At 38.7% G+C, this 14,299-nt stretch overlaps 1 protein-coding gene across 1 annotated transcript in view; it reads right to left on the minus strand.

Annotated features, from left to right (window-relative positions):
- The window catches only part of STAM (signal transducing adaptor molecule), a 45,131-nt gene extending 44,730 nt beyond the window's left edge, over window positions 1-401 (minus strand). The window contains exon 1 of the mRNA XM_007460871.1: window positions 325-401. Coding sequence (XP_007460933.1) covers window positions 325-392 — 68 coding nt within the window. The 5' untranslated portion in view covers window positions 393-401. The remainder of the gene's footprint in view (window positions 1-324) is intronic.
- Window positions 402-14,299: the final 13,898 nt, after the last annotated feature.

Raw genomic sequence — 14,299 nt, forward strand, 5'->3', positions numbered from 1 at the left:
AGCAGGAATTAACACAACATTGTAAATCAACTATAATACTTCAATAAAATTTTTTTTAAAAATCAGTGGGAAAAGTTAGATTTCAGAAGGCAATTATGGACAAGGGAGAATAATTAAAGTATCAACATTGTTACCAGTCTTGTTGCCCCTCCTGGTTACAGGGAGTAGCCTAAATGGGATGATTCCTCAAATCTCACTAGCAAAAACATTCTCTTTTTAAACTAAATTGTGATTGCAGTATGCTTTACCTTCTAACTCTTGTTTCATTCACGTTAATAAACAGGAAGAATAAATAAAAATCCTTTGAAACTTTGTAACACTTACCCAGTGCGAGACTGACCGACTTTATCACAAATATCCAAAATGAGGCCCCAATCCTCAGCAGTATTCATCTCACTGGTTGCTTTCTCTGTATATTATAAAAAGAAATCGCCGACACAATATTTTTAAAAATCTTTAAGAGGTAAACGATCGCATTCAAATTACCAAACTGTAGTATAATCAAATATCAACAAATCACAATAGTTGTCAACATCTGACGTATTTAAGTCCATCTTTAAAAGGAGGTAGGGCACCTTTATTACCTAACATAATTATTTTCCCCATTTATACTTCATTTGTTTGTTACTTAGTATCAAAAAAATAGGCCACTGATTTTTTGTTATAAAAATACACCTGCAGGCGCATACACACACGCGTGTGCACAAATCTATCCCTTTCTGCACACAGAAAGACTAAAATAAGGAGTACTTTCATTCAAATAATTCTTAGCTTTACTCGCCAGCAAAGGAGCATGACTAGGCACAGATCTCTATCAAAATGTTTCAGGTAATTAAATTAATTAACTATCTAGTTTTGCTGATTCTGTTGTTTGGGGGGGTGGGGGGCGGTGCTGAGCAAAAGAAAACCAAGCTTTAAGTGAATATTTTCCCTTAAATAAAAACTTGACAAGTTAAAAACAACAACAGAGGTATGGCAGATTGAACCAAATCACCTAATTTAGATCCCTTTCTTAATTACAATAAAGGGACTTTTTTCTTCTTTAACACAAACACACAAGGAGAGAAGCAATAACAGCAACAATATCTCAAAAGCTACAGGACAACATTGATCCATGGTAACTACTTTGAAGACCCAAGAAAGGTGAATCCTGTATTGGCAGTAAGAAAAAAAACCTTAAGAACCAGCTGGGTGCTTTGTGACAACCTAAAGGGGTGGGATAGGGAGGGTGGGAGGGAGGCTCAAGATGGACGGGATACGGGGATATATGTATGCATATGGCTGATTCACTCTAACACAGTATTGTAAAGCAATTATACTCCGGTAAAGATCTATTAAATACATAAATATTTTTTAAAAAAAGAACCAGTCTGTTGAATCCTCAGAAAGTTCAAGTACTCATAGCAGAAAGAATGTCTGCAATTGAGAATGAAGAAGAAAAAGAGGCCCTCCAAGTTAGCAAAATCAGTTAATGCTGTTTGAAATGTAGGTAGTTCCTACTTTGCTTCCTTACAGGCTCTAGCAATCACCTCTCCCCCTCGGAGCAAATGAGTGATGGTTTAATTTCTGCAGGTAAAGCAAATATATTTTCTAGACAAGGAGATACCAGGTATAGTTGAGACTTAGGCACCAAAAATAAGCAATTACTTCCATTTCCCAGTCCAGCATGTAAGGAGCTTGGAAGTATTCACTTCATCCTAACAAGTAAAACAGTAAACAAAGTGAAAAGTCAACAACTCTTCTTAGATGCCTCAGAAGTGAGGTCACAGGGCAAACTGCTGCCCCCAAAATGAGACAAATAGATAGGTGGATACACAGAATCACAACTTAACAGAGCAGAAGCCCGTAAGCAGAAACATCTCCAGGAACCAGTACCAGGGCACAAAAATCTAAACTGAAACTGACAAAACTGCCAGAGGAGAAGTGTGCACAAGTCGGAGAGTTAAAATTCCAGAGAAGCCTAGGCTTAGGGGAGCCCCCACACTTTTGTGAGCTTTTTTTTTTAAAATAAATTTATTTGTTTTATTCATTTAGTTTTGGCTGCATTGGGTCTTCGTTGCTGCACGCAGGCTTTCTCTAGTTGCCATGAGCAGGGGCTACTCTTCGTTGCTGTGCATGGGCTTCTCATTGTGGTGGCCTCTCTTGTTGCAGAGCACGGCCTCTAGGCGTGCAGGCTTCAGTAGTCGTGGCACACAGGCTCAGTAGTTGTGGCTCACGGGCTCTAGAGCGCAGGCTCAGTAGTTGTGGTGCACGGGCTTAGTTGCCCCACGGCATGTGGGATCTTCCCGGTCCAGGGCTCAAACCCGTGTCCCCTACACTGGCAGGTGGATTCTTAACCACTGCACTACCAGGGAAGCCCTTTTGTGAGTTCTACTTCCACAGGTTCTCCCAAGTTCTCAAGGTGAATATCACAGAAAATTTCTATTTTTTCCAGCAGGGGGAGAGAAACTGATAATTTTGAAATACACCAGAGTATTCTCTTCTTAACAAGGCCTACTCTCAGGAGAAACAATTTTACCAGCCCCTAACTAACTAGAGTTTTATCAGAGATTAACCCCACCTGGGGGAAGGGAAATCCCAATGCTAGCCTGCTCTAGCCTTCTACGTGGGAGAAGGGGAATATCCAACTCCAGCCCACTGCAGCCATCCCATCCCAACTTAAGGGAGAGCAGCACATGAAAATTCACTCCCTGGGGCAGAGGCTCACTGAGCCCTAATCACAGGACTATCAGTACCTGATCCTCACACCACTAAAGGCTGGTGTCCCTTCATCTAGTACATCCTCTCCAGCTTCCAGCAAGCCACACTCTATAATGCAAAGACCACCGTTGGAAGAGACCAGACTAGCATCAGAACCAGACTCAGACATGACAAGGATGTTGGAATTATCAGACCAGAAATTTTAAAGACTATGATTAATATGCTAATAAGAGCTCTAATGGAAAAAGGAGGTAACATGCAAGAACAGACGGACAATGTAAGCAGAGATATGGAAATTCTAAAAAAGAATCAAAAAGAAATACTGGAGATCAAAAATAGTATAACAGAAACGAATGTCTTTGATGGGCTCATCAGCAGTCTGGACACTGAGGCAAGAATCTCTGAGCCTGAGGATATGTCAATAGAAATTTCCAAAACTGAAAAGCAAAGAGAAAAAATGACTGGCAGGGGAGAAAAAAACTGGAACAGATTATCCAAGAATGTGGGAAACTATAAAAGCTGTAACAAAGGCATAATTGGATACCAGAGAAGAAGGAGAAAAAGAAATGGAAGAAATATTTGAAGCAAGTATGACTCAGAATTTCCCCAAGTTAATGTCAGACACCAAACCACAGGTCCAGGAAGCTCCAGGAACACCAAGCACAATAACTGTCAAACAAACCAACCTCTACACCTAGGCATATCACACTCAAACTGCAGAAAATCAAAGATAAAAATTAAAAAGAAGCCAGCAGAAAAAAACACCTTTCCTATTCAGAAGTAAACATAATGGTTACACCTGACATCTCAGAAACCATGCAAACAAGGAGAGAATGGAATCAAACAGTGTGGAGAGAATAGAATCAAACACTGATTCCACTGATTCCATCAAACAGTGTGGAGAGAAAATAACCACCAACCTAGGATTATATACCCTGTGAAATTACTCACAAGAAAAGGAGAAATAAAGACTTTTTCATACTAAGAAACATTGAGGGAACCCGTTGATAGCAGACTGGCTTTGCAAGAAATGTTTTAAAAAGTTCTCCAAGGAGAGGATATAGGAGACATGTATACACGTGTGTGTATACGTATTTGTGTGTGTGTGTGTGTGCAGGCGTGTGTATAGTGAAATGAATCACAGCAAGGACACCAGGAACAAAAGAGAGAAATTAGGAATAGTTTGCTACTAGAAGGTGAGTTGTACTACCAGTTAAGTGGTACAATGTTATTTGAAAGTGGACTTGGACTAGTTGTAAATGTATACTGTAAACTCTGAAAGTAGAAAAAGAAAAGTATAACTGATATGCTAAAAAAAGAGAGAAAATGGAATCATAAAATGCTCAGTTAAAACCACAAAAGGCAGGGGGGAAAGTGTAAGAAATAGGAACAAAGAACAAGGGCTACAACTAGAAAATTGTTAACAGATATGGTAGATATTAATTCAACAATATCAATAATCACTTTAAATGTTAATGGTCTAAATACAGACAGAGATTGTCAGAGGGATCAAAAGATGAAATCCAATTATATGTCATCTACAAGAACCCACTTTAAATATAAAGATACATATAGATTAAAAATAAAGGGATGGAGAAAGATATACCATGCTAATACTAATCACAAGGAAGTGGGAGTAGCTGTATTTCTGACAGAGCCAACCCTGGAGAAAGGAAAATTATCAGGGACAGAGGCATTACATAATAGTAAAGGGGTCAATTCTCAGAGAAGACAACAATCCTTAACATGCAAGTGCCTAACTACAGACTGTCAAAATAACTGAAATAAAAAGTAATGGCACTGCAAAGAGAAACAGATGAAGCCACTATTATAGCTGGGGACTTCAACACCACTGTCAGAAATGGCCTATATCCATTAAAGAAACTGAACGAGTAATTAGTAACCTTCCAAAATAGAAAGCACCAGGCACAGACAGGTTAATGGTGCATTCTACCAAACATTTAAGGAGGAAATTATACCAATTCTCTACGATCTCATCTAGAAGATAGAAGCAGAGGAAATACTTCGTAACTCATTCTATGAGGACAGTATTACCCTAGTACTAAAACCAAAGACATTAGTGGAAAAGAAAACTACAGTCCAATATATCTCATGAAAATATCAATAGATGCAAAAATCCTCAACAAAATATTAGCAAATCCAACACAGAAGAAAGCAACTTAGAACAAACAAGAGCCTATGTAAGAGGAAAAAAACCTTCAAAAAGAGTAACTGTTATCTTCTGAAACAAAAACTACACCAAAGCAGAAGGTAACCTGTCTTGACTGGAGCACTGTAATGCCAAGAACAGATACGTTAAAAGACAGCATCTCCAAGATCTTCACTAATATTTACATGTTTTTTAACCTGAGATGGTTTGGGGGTAGAAAGCCTGATCCATACCAAGATTCTTACCTATAATGATAGGTCTTGGTGATGAGATAACGAAATTCCTGATCCCCTATTCCCCTCAATGCCCTGCTACCTCGTTCAACAGGTAACACTTACTTCCCCATTTTGACTTATTACTGAGAGCTGGAGGTCAGTCACAGCCAGTTTAAAAGCAGAAAATACAAACAGCCAACTCTATCCAAATTCTTTGTAGGTTTGCAATACCTGAGCCATATCACAGTCCCAAGGGATATAGCAACACCTACCCCTTAGTCACTGCCATGGAGAACTATCCATAGAATAAATAATAAGGCGGCAGTGGGTGATAACCAATGGGTAGTGGCAGATAGGGTACCTATGTCCAATTACCCTACCATTTTCTAAAAGCAGATTATTCACACAAATTAATTCCTGTTAAGAATTAACACAAATGTCCAAAACATCTGAGATCATGGTAAGGTGACTTATTTGCAGGAAATTACAAAAGCTGGACAGATATTCAACAAAATGGAATAAGTTTCTAGTCTAGGCCAGACCCTAACTGAAGTAGCTCAGACTCTAAAAACGGAAAATGAAACCAACAGAGACCTGAATATATATAGAAAAAATATCAAAAAAAAATACAAAGTCTAAAGCAAAATGAAAAAAAGGTAAACACCTGGGAGGAGAGAGAATGAGTATCAGGAAAGGATTCTTAATATATTTAGAAACTAAGACAGAGGAGAACAGGATTAATAATAAACTCATCTCTATTTAAGTGAATACAGTAAAGTTATGAAAACAGAAGAGAAATATAAAGAAGAATGTAGGCTGGCTGAAATAGAGACTACTTTGTGAAAGGCAGGAAGCACTCTAAGACCCAAAATACAAAATGAGGCATCTGTATTAATTCAAGAAACACCAGAAAGCCTAGAAAATTTTGAGCAAGGAAACAATCTGATCAGAGCTGGACTTTTAAGAAAAAAATGAATCTATTGCCAATATGTAAAAATGGTTTGGAAGAGGGAAAAGAAGAAAATATAATGAGAAACTTAACATTACTCTGGAAACTAAATGGGTTACTTTGAAGGCAAATGTTTAAATGCTGTTTAATTTGTTCTCGCTGGCAGGTATGCCAAGAGGATAACTGAGTCAAACTGACCTGTTCAAGCTTCCATAATTGTAAATCCCTTGAAAATAACAATTTCTATCTTGGGTAATTCTCTCAATGTTCATGCTTTCAGCCTAAATGCTCAATAAATAAGAAATCTAATCATGTAACTGCAATATGAATCCATAAATGTCATAGAAACATAGACCTTTAATAGCATCTACTTCAATGGTTTTCAAATTTTACTTTTCAATGCAGAAACCCTCTACAATGTAATTCTGATGCTGACCCAGAGTTAGCACACATTTCACAGGTTGAGGGCACAGAACTCCCCAAGTCTCCCCTCACTTCAGACACAGAAACAAGCTCCAGGGTTTCCAGCCACATGCACTTCTGACAAACTGGCTACAAATTCAGGGGTTTCCACTATCCCCTCAGGTTCTATAATTCACAGAACTCAGAAAAGCACATATAATTACAGTTTTATTATAAAAGATACAAATGACAACCAGCCAATGAAGAGAGACGCACGGGACTAGGTCTGGGAGAATCTCAAATGCAAAGCTTCTGTGCCCTCAGGACTCACCATCCTCCGGGCACATCAGTGTGTATCATCAACCAGGAAGCTCAACAGAGTTTTGGTGTCCAGAGTTTTTATTGGGGTTTCATTATGAAGGTATGGTTGATTGAATGATTGGCCACCTCCTAGAACTCAATCTCCAGGCCTCCTCCCCCTTTCTGGAGGTCTAGCTGATATCATGTGACTCAAAGCCCCAGCCATCTTTATCACAAGGTTAGTCTTTGTGGAGCCACCAGCCCCCATGCTGAGTCATCTCTCTAGCATAAACCAAGGTATTGTCCCAGGAACCCACCATGAGTTAGAAAGACACTCCTATCACTCAGGAAATTCCAACGATTTACAGGTTCCCTTCCAGAAAACAGGGACAAAGATTAGTAAAATTCTTTATTATTCAACAATCTCTTTTATACAAAATATTTGCCTTAAAGGAAACCAATATGTGAAGTAAATTCAAGTGGAATTGCTCTAATTGAGGAATCCCAGAGCCCTACCCCATAAACCCCCAATACCTTTGAAGCCCAAGAAGACTGAGTGAGTCATCCTGAAAAATATCCTCCAGTCTAACACTTACAGTCCACAGATTCAGCATCCACAGGTCAAAAACAGTCAGAAAAAAAATTCCAAAAAGCAAAACTTGAATTTGCTGTGTGTGGGCAACTATTCACATAGCATTTACATTGTATTTACAATTATTTACATAACATTTACATTTTATTAGGGGTTACAAGTATTCTAGAGATGATTTAAAGTATATGGGAGGGGTGGGGACTTCCCTGGTGGCGCAGTGGTTAAGAATCCACCTGCCAAAGCAGAGGACATGGGTTCAAGCCCTGGTCTGGGAAGATCCCACATGTCGCAGAGCAACTAAGCCCATGAGCTACAACTACTGAGTCTGCGCTCGAGAGCCTGTGAACCACAACTACTGAGCCCGCGAGCCACAACTACTGAAGCCCGCGTGCCTAGAGCTCATGCTCCACAACAAGAGAAGCCACCACAATGAGAAGCCCGTGCACCACAATGAAGAGTAGCCCCTGTTATCCACAACTAGAGAAAGCCCACACGCAGAAACGAAGACGCAATGCAGCCAAAAATTAAAAATTTTAAAAATTAAAAAATAAAAAAAGTATATGGGAGGGGAATTCCCTGGCAGCCCAGCGGTTAGTACTCCATGCTTCCGCTGCAGGGGGCGTGGGTTTGATCCCTGGTCAGGGAACTAAGATCCCACATGCTGCGACACAGCCTAAATAAATAAATAAAATAAAGTTTTAAAAAATAAAAGTATATTTGACGTTGTACGTAGGTTATATGAAAACATTATGCCATGTTATATAAGGGACTTGAACATCTGCAGTTTTGGTGTCCACGGGAGTCCTGCAGATACTGAGGGATGACTGTACTTCATCTTACAAAAAGGAAAGCAAGTTATCACTTTGATCTGGTAGTGCTCTTAATTCACCATCCTCACTGACTGGTAGCCAAGCAGATTTTTTAAAAGCTTAGTGCATTTTTTAAAAAGAACACACTTAAATCTTAAAACCTATCACTCTGTTTAAAGATAGTTAAGCTTATTAAAACTTATTAAAAAGTAAATAGTTAACTAGAAATGACAAGCTTATGTCTGTTAAAATACAAATTGTCTATTATCATAACTAAGGATGATATGAATTAAGGCATACCCAGGAGTGTCTGGTACAGTCATTAACAGATATTATGCTAAACATTCTCCTATGCACAAACAGGATCAGGATCTGACTCAGACTTATATACACAGATCAGAAATGCAACCCATTTCAGAACACTAAAATTGTTCACATTATTTATTGATGCCGCCTCAAGATCAAGAGCTATAGCACAGTTCTTCTACATTGTAAAACAACAAATACTTTTTAAATCAGAAAAATATAAACTACCAGTAGCAGTTCAACATGGCTTTGTGAATGGCAAATGAATTCAAAACTATTTATTTTCTAAGACAAAAACCCGGTATGTGGGAAAGTAACACACACTTGCTTCTAAAGAATTCAAAGCTTCATAATGATCTCATTTTATCCTCAGATTATCCTTTTCCTTATACCCAAAAAGAGGAGATTGAGAAATTTGCCTAGCAGTACCCAGAAAAATCACACACTGAGTCTCATTTGAATTTCAGTAGTCTTCTCAATGAATTGAAGCACTTTTTTCTGATAAGCAGCTACTTTTGATTTTCTCAAAATTTATGACTGCCAAAGATTTGGGGAGGTAAGAAATGCTGAGAGGATGACTGCCCATCACATTCAGGCTATAGGAAAAAGACTGTCATTCAATCAGTTTGGAGACATAAAAGTTCATCAAAAATGGCCAATGGAAAAAGCAAGTCTTAAAGAAATTACCCTCTTTTTGAGATCGGAATCAATTTTTCAAAAACGTTTGTTTCACCAAATATCCCCATCCCTCCTGACCACTGGAAATTCCATTGGAAGAGCAATCTGAAGCCCTTCTAACCAGAAAGGGAAGTAGGTGTCAAAGGAACAGCGTGAAAGCACCTCAGAAAAGAGCACAATAGAAATGAAAATCTAGAAGCATTAGAAAGAAGAGCTTACAGGAGAAGTAAAATAGGAACAGGAGAAACAGTGAGCACAAAATTTCTTAACCCCGTGGATATCTGACCTTTAACAGACCTGTATTCTAGATTTTTACATTTTTCTCCTGAGTATGTTTTTACAGTAACTGATTCCAGCCCTTAGAATCTGAGTAGCCTCTAAAGGTTCCGAACATACTACATGGCAGGTACTGGGCTAAGTGCTTTATGTGCATCATCTCCTCAAAACAACCTTAATGGGGACTAATGAAGAGAAAGGTATTGCAGCTCAGAGGATCCACAGATGAAAAACTCGTGGTGTAAAACCAACAAGGAAATATGCCTTGAGGAAAAGAGTGCAGACTGAAGAGGTAAAAAAAGGAGCCACATGCTGCTACAAGGTTTTATACACTATGTTGAAAAGTTCAAATTCCTGTGAAAAGCTGTAGATTCACTGAACTATTTTAATCAGAGGAGCCATATGATTACATTTACATTTTAGAAATATCACTGTCACCTGGAAAATGACTGGGGACAGACCGGAGGGAGGGATAACAGAGCTACCAGACTCTCCTAAGAGAGCAAGCTAAACTTGCTGGGCAGTGGCAATGAGAACAGAAAGGAGGGGAGGCCTGAACAGACGGACAGATGAATGGACTCAAGAGCTATCCGGAAGAGAAGCACACAGACTATGGGGCGGCTGGGACACAGTAGACAGTATATATTTGCCGGGGGGATTAGAAAATTACAACTACAGAATTTAAGAATGACTCCCAGGTTCTTGACATATCTGACTAAGTAAACTGAAGTGCCAGTCATGAGAACAGAGGAAAAGCAAACTTGAGAAGAGAAATTTGAATATGCGTTTGAACATGCTGAATTGGAATATTCAGCGCCAGTAAAGAGTGAGAACGTCCTGTGCTTTTTAAGTGTTCCTCATAGCAACTCCTTGAGGTAGATATTTTTATCCCTATCCACACAAGTGGAAAGTAAACTCAGAGGGGTTCTGTACTTGCCTATGTCCATATTTTGCCCACTTACTAAGAGCAAATGCTGCATCTGCAATTTAAACCCAAAGCCCAAGCAAGGTTTTTCCATCACACTAAACTGCAGGAGAAGAATGTGACATTGACATTTACGAAGATGAAACTGGTTGTGGTTTGATATTGACTGGGCTAGCAAAACAGACTAAAAACATGTCCAATTCTGTAGGCTATGAGCCGATCCAAAGTAGTGTGACTAGGAATGCAATGTAGTATAAAAACAAAGACATGATGATTTGGTAGAGGCAGAGTAATGATTCAAAGATACCTCTTTGGTTTCAAATCAAGATAACTAGAACATTATAAAATAACCATATAATGAAGGAAGAACTAGACTGGAAAGATAAGTTCAGTTTTCTGATAGACTGATTTTTTAGGTGATACTAGAACACCAAATAGATATGCAAGACTGGAGAGATAGCAAGATATCAATAACTCATCCTTTAATAAATACTTATTGAGTGCTTACTATGTATCAGGCACTGTCCCTGAAGTACTAGGAATAGAAAAGAAAAGTTCTTGCCCTTGTGGAGTTTACATTCTACACAGGCGGCAATCAACCAACCAATCAATCAATGTGAGGTAGTTGAGTACTATAAAGAAACAAAATGGAACAAGGACACAGAGAGGGTAAAGATGGATATTTTTTACAGAAGGTAATCAGGGAAAGCCTCTCTTAGAAACTCTTCTGAACACAGTCTTGAATGATGTGATGGACATCAAGACCTTCAAATACCTGGGGGAATAATAGCCTACGCAAAGAAAACAGCACAATACAGATACAGAGGCAGGAATGAGCTTGGCATATTCAGACCCAAGAAGCTTAGAATGAGAGAGAGTGTTTGGAGACTGTCATCATATCAGAGACATAGGAAAGGCCAGACTATGGGCCACACTAAGGAACTTGCATTTCCCTGTAAGTGGGATGGGAAGCTCCTGGAAAGTTCTGAGCAGGCAAATGACAGTACCTAAGGTTTTTAAAAGATCACTGACATCTGTAAATGAGAACTGATTGTAAGGAGCAAGAGTAGTAGCAAAGAAGCCTGCTAGAGATCTCCTGCCACAGTCTATGAAAGAGAGAACAATGGCTGGAGTAAGATAATAGTGATGTGAGAAGGAGAAGTGATGAGATTCGGGATATATTTTTAAAGTAGAGCCAGAAGATCTTGCTGTTAGAATGGATATGAAGCGTGAAGGAAAAAGAAGAATCAGTGATGACTCCTAGATATTAGAGATGAGTGACAGTAAATATCAACAGTGCCATCTACTGAAATAGGCAAGAATGAAGGAATGAGCAGGTTTGGGGAAGAAACCAAAAACTATTATTATCTCTATATCCCATATTAAAGATAAAGAAACTGAGGCACAGAATATCTAAGCAACTAACCCAAAGAGTCACACTGCTGGTAAGCAGCAAACCTGGTAATTGAGTTCAGGCAGTGTAGCTCCAGAGTCTGAATTCTTAGTGCAAAGCTAAATTGCCTCCTAAGACTCCAAGAGGAAAAAAAGTCTCAAAAAAGAAGTTCTAGAACTGAACATTTGGAAGTCACAAAAAGGAGAAGCCAAAAACACTAAAAAAGAGCTAAGCAGAAAATCAGAAAAAGTTTGGTGTCCTGGAAACCAAGGGAATAAAGTACATCAAAGAGGAATGCTAAGAGATCAACAAAGAAATGAACTAGGAATTGACCGATGAGTTTGGCAAGACAGAAGTCACCAAGGACTCTGAAATAAAAGCTTGATGGAACGAGTTATCTTCATAATTTAAGAGTTGAACTTAACAAGAAATATAACATCCAAAATGAGATTCATGTATTCAGTAAGTGTTTACTAAATGTTTATTAGTGCCAGAGACTGGTCTACATGTTAGAGATACAGTAGTGAACAAACCAAACAAAAATGCCTGTCCTCATGGAACTCACATTCTAATAACATATTTAGGCGCTTCTTCAAAGGAAAAGTGATCACCAGTACTTTATCTCTTTATATGAAATGTTACATGGTATAAATCAGTATGTAAATTTCTGATTTACCATTTCAGTTTATTGATGAATAAAACTAAAGGCAATTAATTTTGAAGTAGTAAAAATATATGCTAGTGTTAAGTGATAAATATATCAAGTGAGTTAGTGGGAGTACTTTAATATCACTGACATACTCACTGATGGGCAAAGTAAGAAGAAATATTGTTAAATGTATTCTACATACTATATTCTACATGCTATATTAGTGAAAATTTTTAAATGGGAGTCTATTGGACTCTGTCCAAGGATGATTTGCTGGGGTCTCCGGCAGGTCTTCTTTGATAAACTTTCACGATATTTTGATACATGGATCATGAGGAGAGAATTGATCCAAACACTAAAACCTAACTATAAGAAGTAAGCTTTTCTGGGAGTTCCCTGGTGGTCCAGTGGTTAAGACTCCACGCTTTCACTATCGAGGGTGCGTGTGGGTTCAATGGGGAACTAAGATCCCGCAAGCCACACAGCAGCGTGGCCAAAAACAAACAAACAAACAAAAGCAAAACAAACAAACAAAAAGTAAGCTTTTCTGGAGCAAAACAATGTTCCTACACTCAAGAAGCTTACCGTCTACAGGCTTAATGGACACGTCCTCAATTCAACAAACTTTTATTAAGCACCTACTCTGTGGCATCCAATAAAAGAGTTCAGGGGCATAATACAAGATATAACTATCTTTAATGCGAAATAATATGGTAAAGACAAAAAGTGTCACAGGAGTTTTGAAAAGGGTGGAGATTACAGTGGGCTAGAGCAGTGTTTCTTAACTGGAAACTATTCTGTGCCCCCAGGGGACATCTAGCTATGTCTGGAGATGTTTTAAATCATAACTGGGGTTTCGGTGGGGAGAGGTCAGGGATGCTGCTAAACATCCTACATTGCAGAGGACAGACGCCCACGACAAAGACATTTATCTGGTCCAAACCATCCGCAGTGTCGCTAATAAGAAACCCTAGGTTAGAGTAATAAGAAAATGATTCAGGTACGAGTTGGATTCTGAGTTGACTTTTAATCGTAAGTAGGTGAAGAAAGGTAGAAGAAATAACACAAGCAGAAGTATAAAAGCAAGAAGCAGCCTGTATCTGAACTGGGTGGCGTAGGTATTGGGAAAGGTGTGACAATAAGAATCCAATGGAAATGTGGCTTCAAAAGGCAACAGGATATAAAGATGATTGGGTAGTTGGAAGCTAGATTACATATGAACATAAAAACTAGATCAAGGTGCTGGAAAAAGAAGAAGGTACTAAGAAATTGTTTTATTTTAAGCATTTGCCCTGGAAATTAATGTGGTAAGTTATAAACCTGCTTGAGAGCAGCAGCATGCTGCTTATTCATCACTCTCTTATGTCACTGAGCAGTGTCCTGTAAGTAGTGTGTGCTAAGTGCTTATTAAATTAAATGTAATTTCCCAATTATTTATTTATTAACTATTACTAGTCATCTCTAAAGTTCCATCCACTGCTAAGATTCAGGACATTCATTTAAACTGGAACCGAAGAAAGCTATCATTTAGTCGGTGCCCACCATATGAAGGCACTGTAGGAGGCCCCTCTACACATACTATTCCACTGAACCACAAACAGAATGTGTCTTCCCTCTCTTTAAAGACGAGGACGTTGGGACTCAAAGGGCTTCAGTAACTTGCCCATAATTCCACTCTGAGCTAGGCAGCGGCAGGGATGGGATTGAACCTTTTTCTAGTCTTAACCCAAACCTTCAAGCTTCAGTGGCAGGCTGTAAGTTAGAGTTAAAAAGAAGATTCAAACCTTTTATCATTAAGATATACAAAGACACGAAAAGCAACTCCATTAGGGTGTCCTTATTCTTCTTTACTCCAGCAATTAGGCACGGTATTTAACTTACTTTCACTCCACACGCGTGTGCCCCAAATGCTAGGGGCATTCAAATCACCCCAAA

This window comes from Lipotes vexillifer, unplaced genomic scaffold (assembly GCF_000442215.2).
Source record: "Lipotes vexillifer unplaced genomic scaffold, Lipotes_vexillifer_v1.1 scaffold534, whole genome shotgun sequence".
Lineage (NCBI taxonomy): Eukaryota > Metazoa > Chordata > Mammalia > Artiodactyla > Lipotidae > Lipotes > Lipotes vexillifer.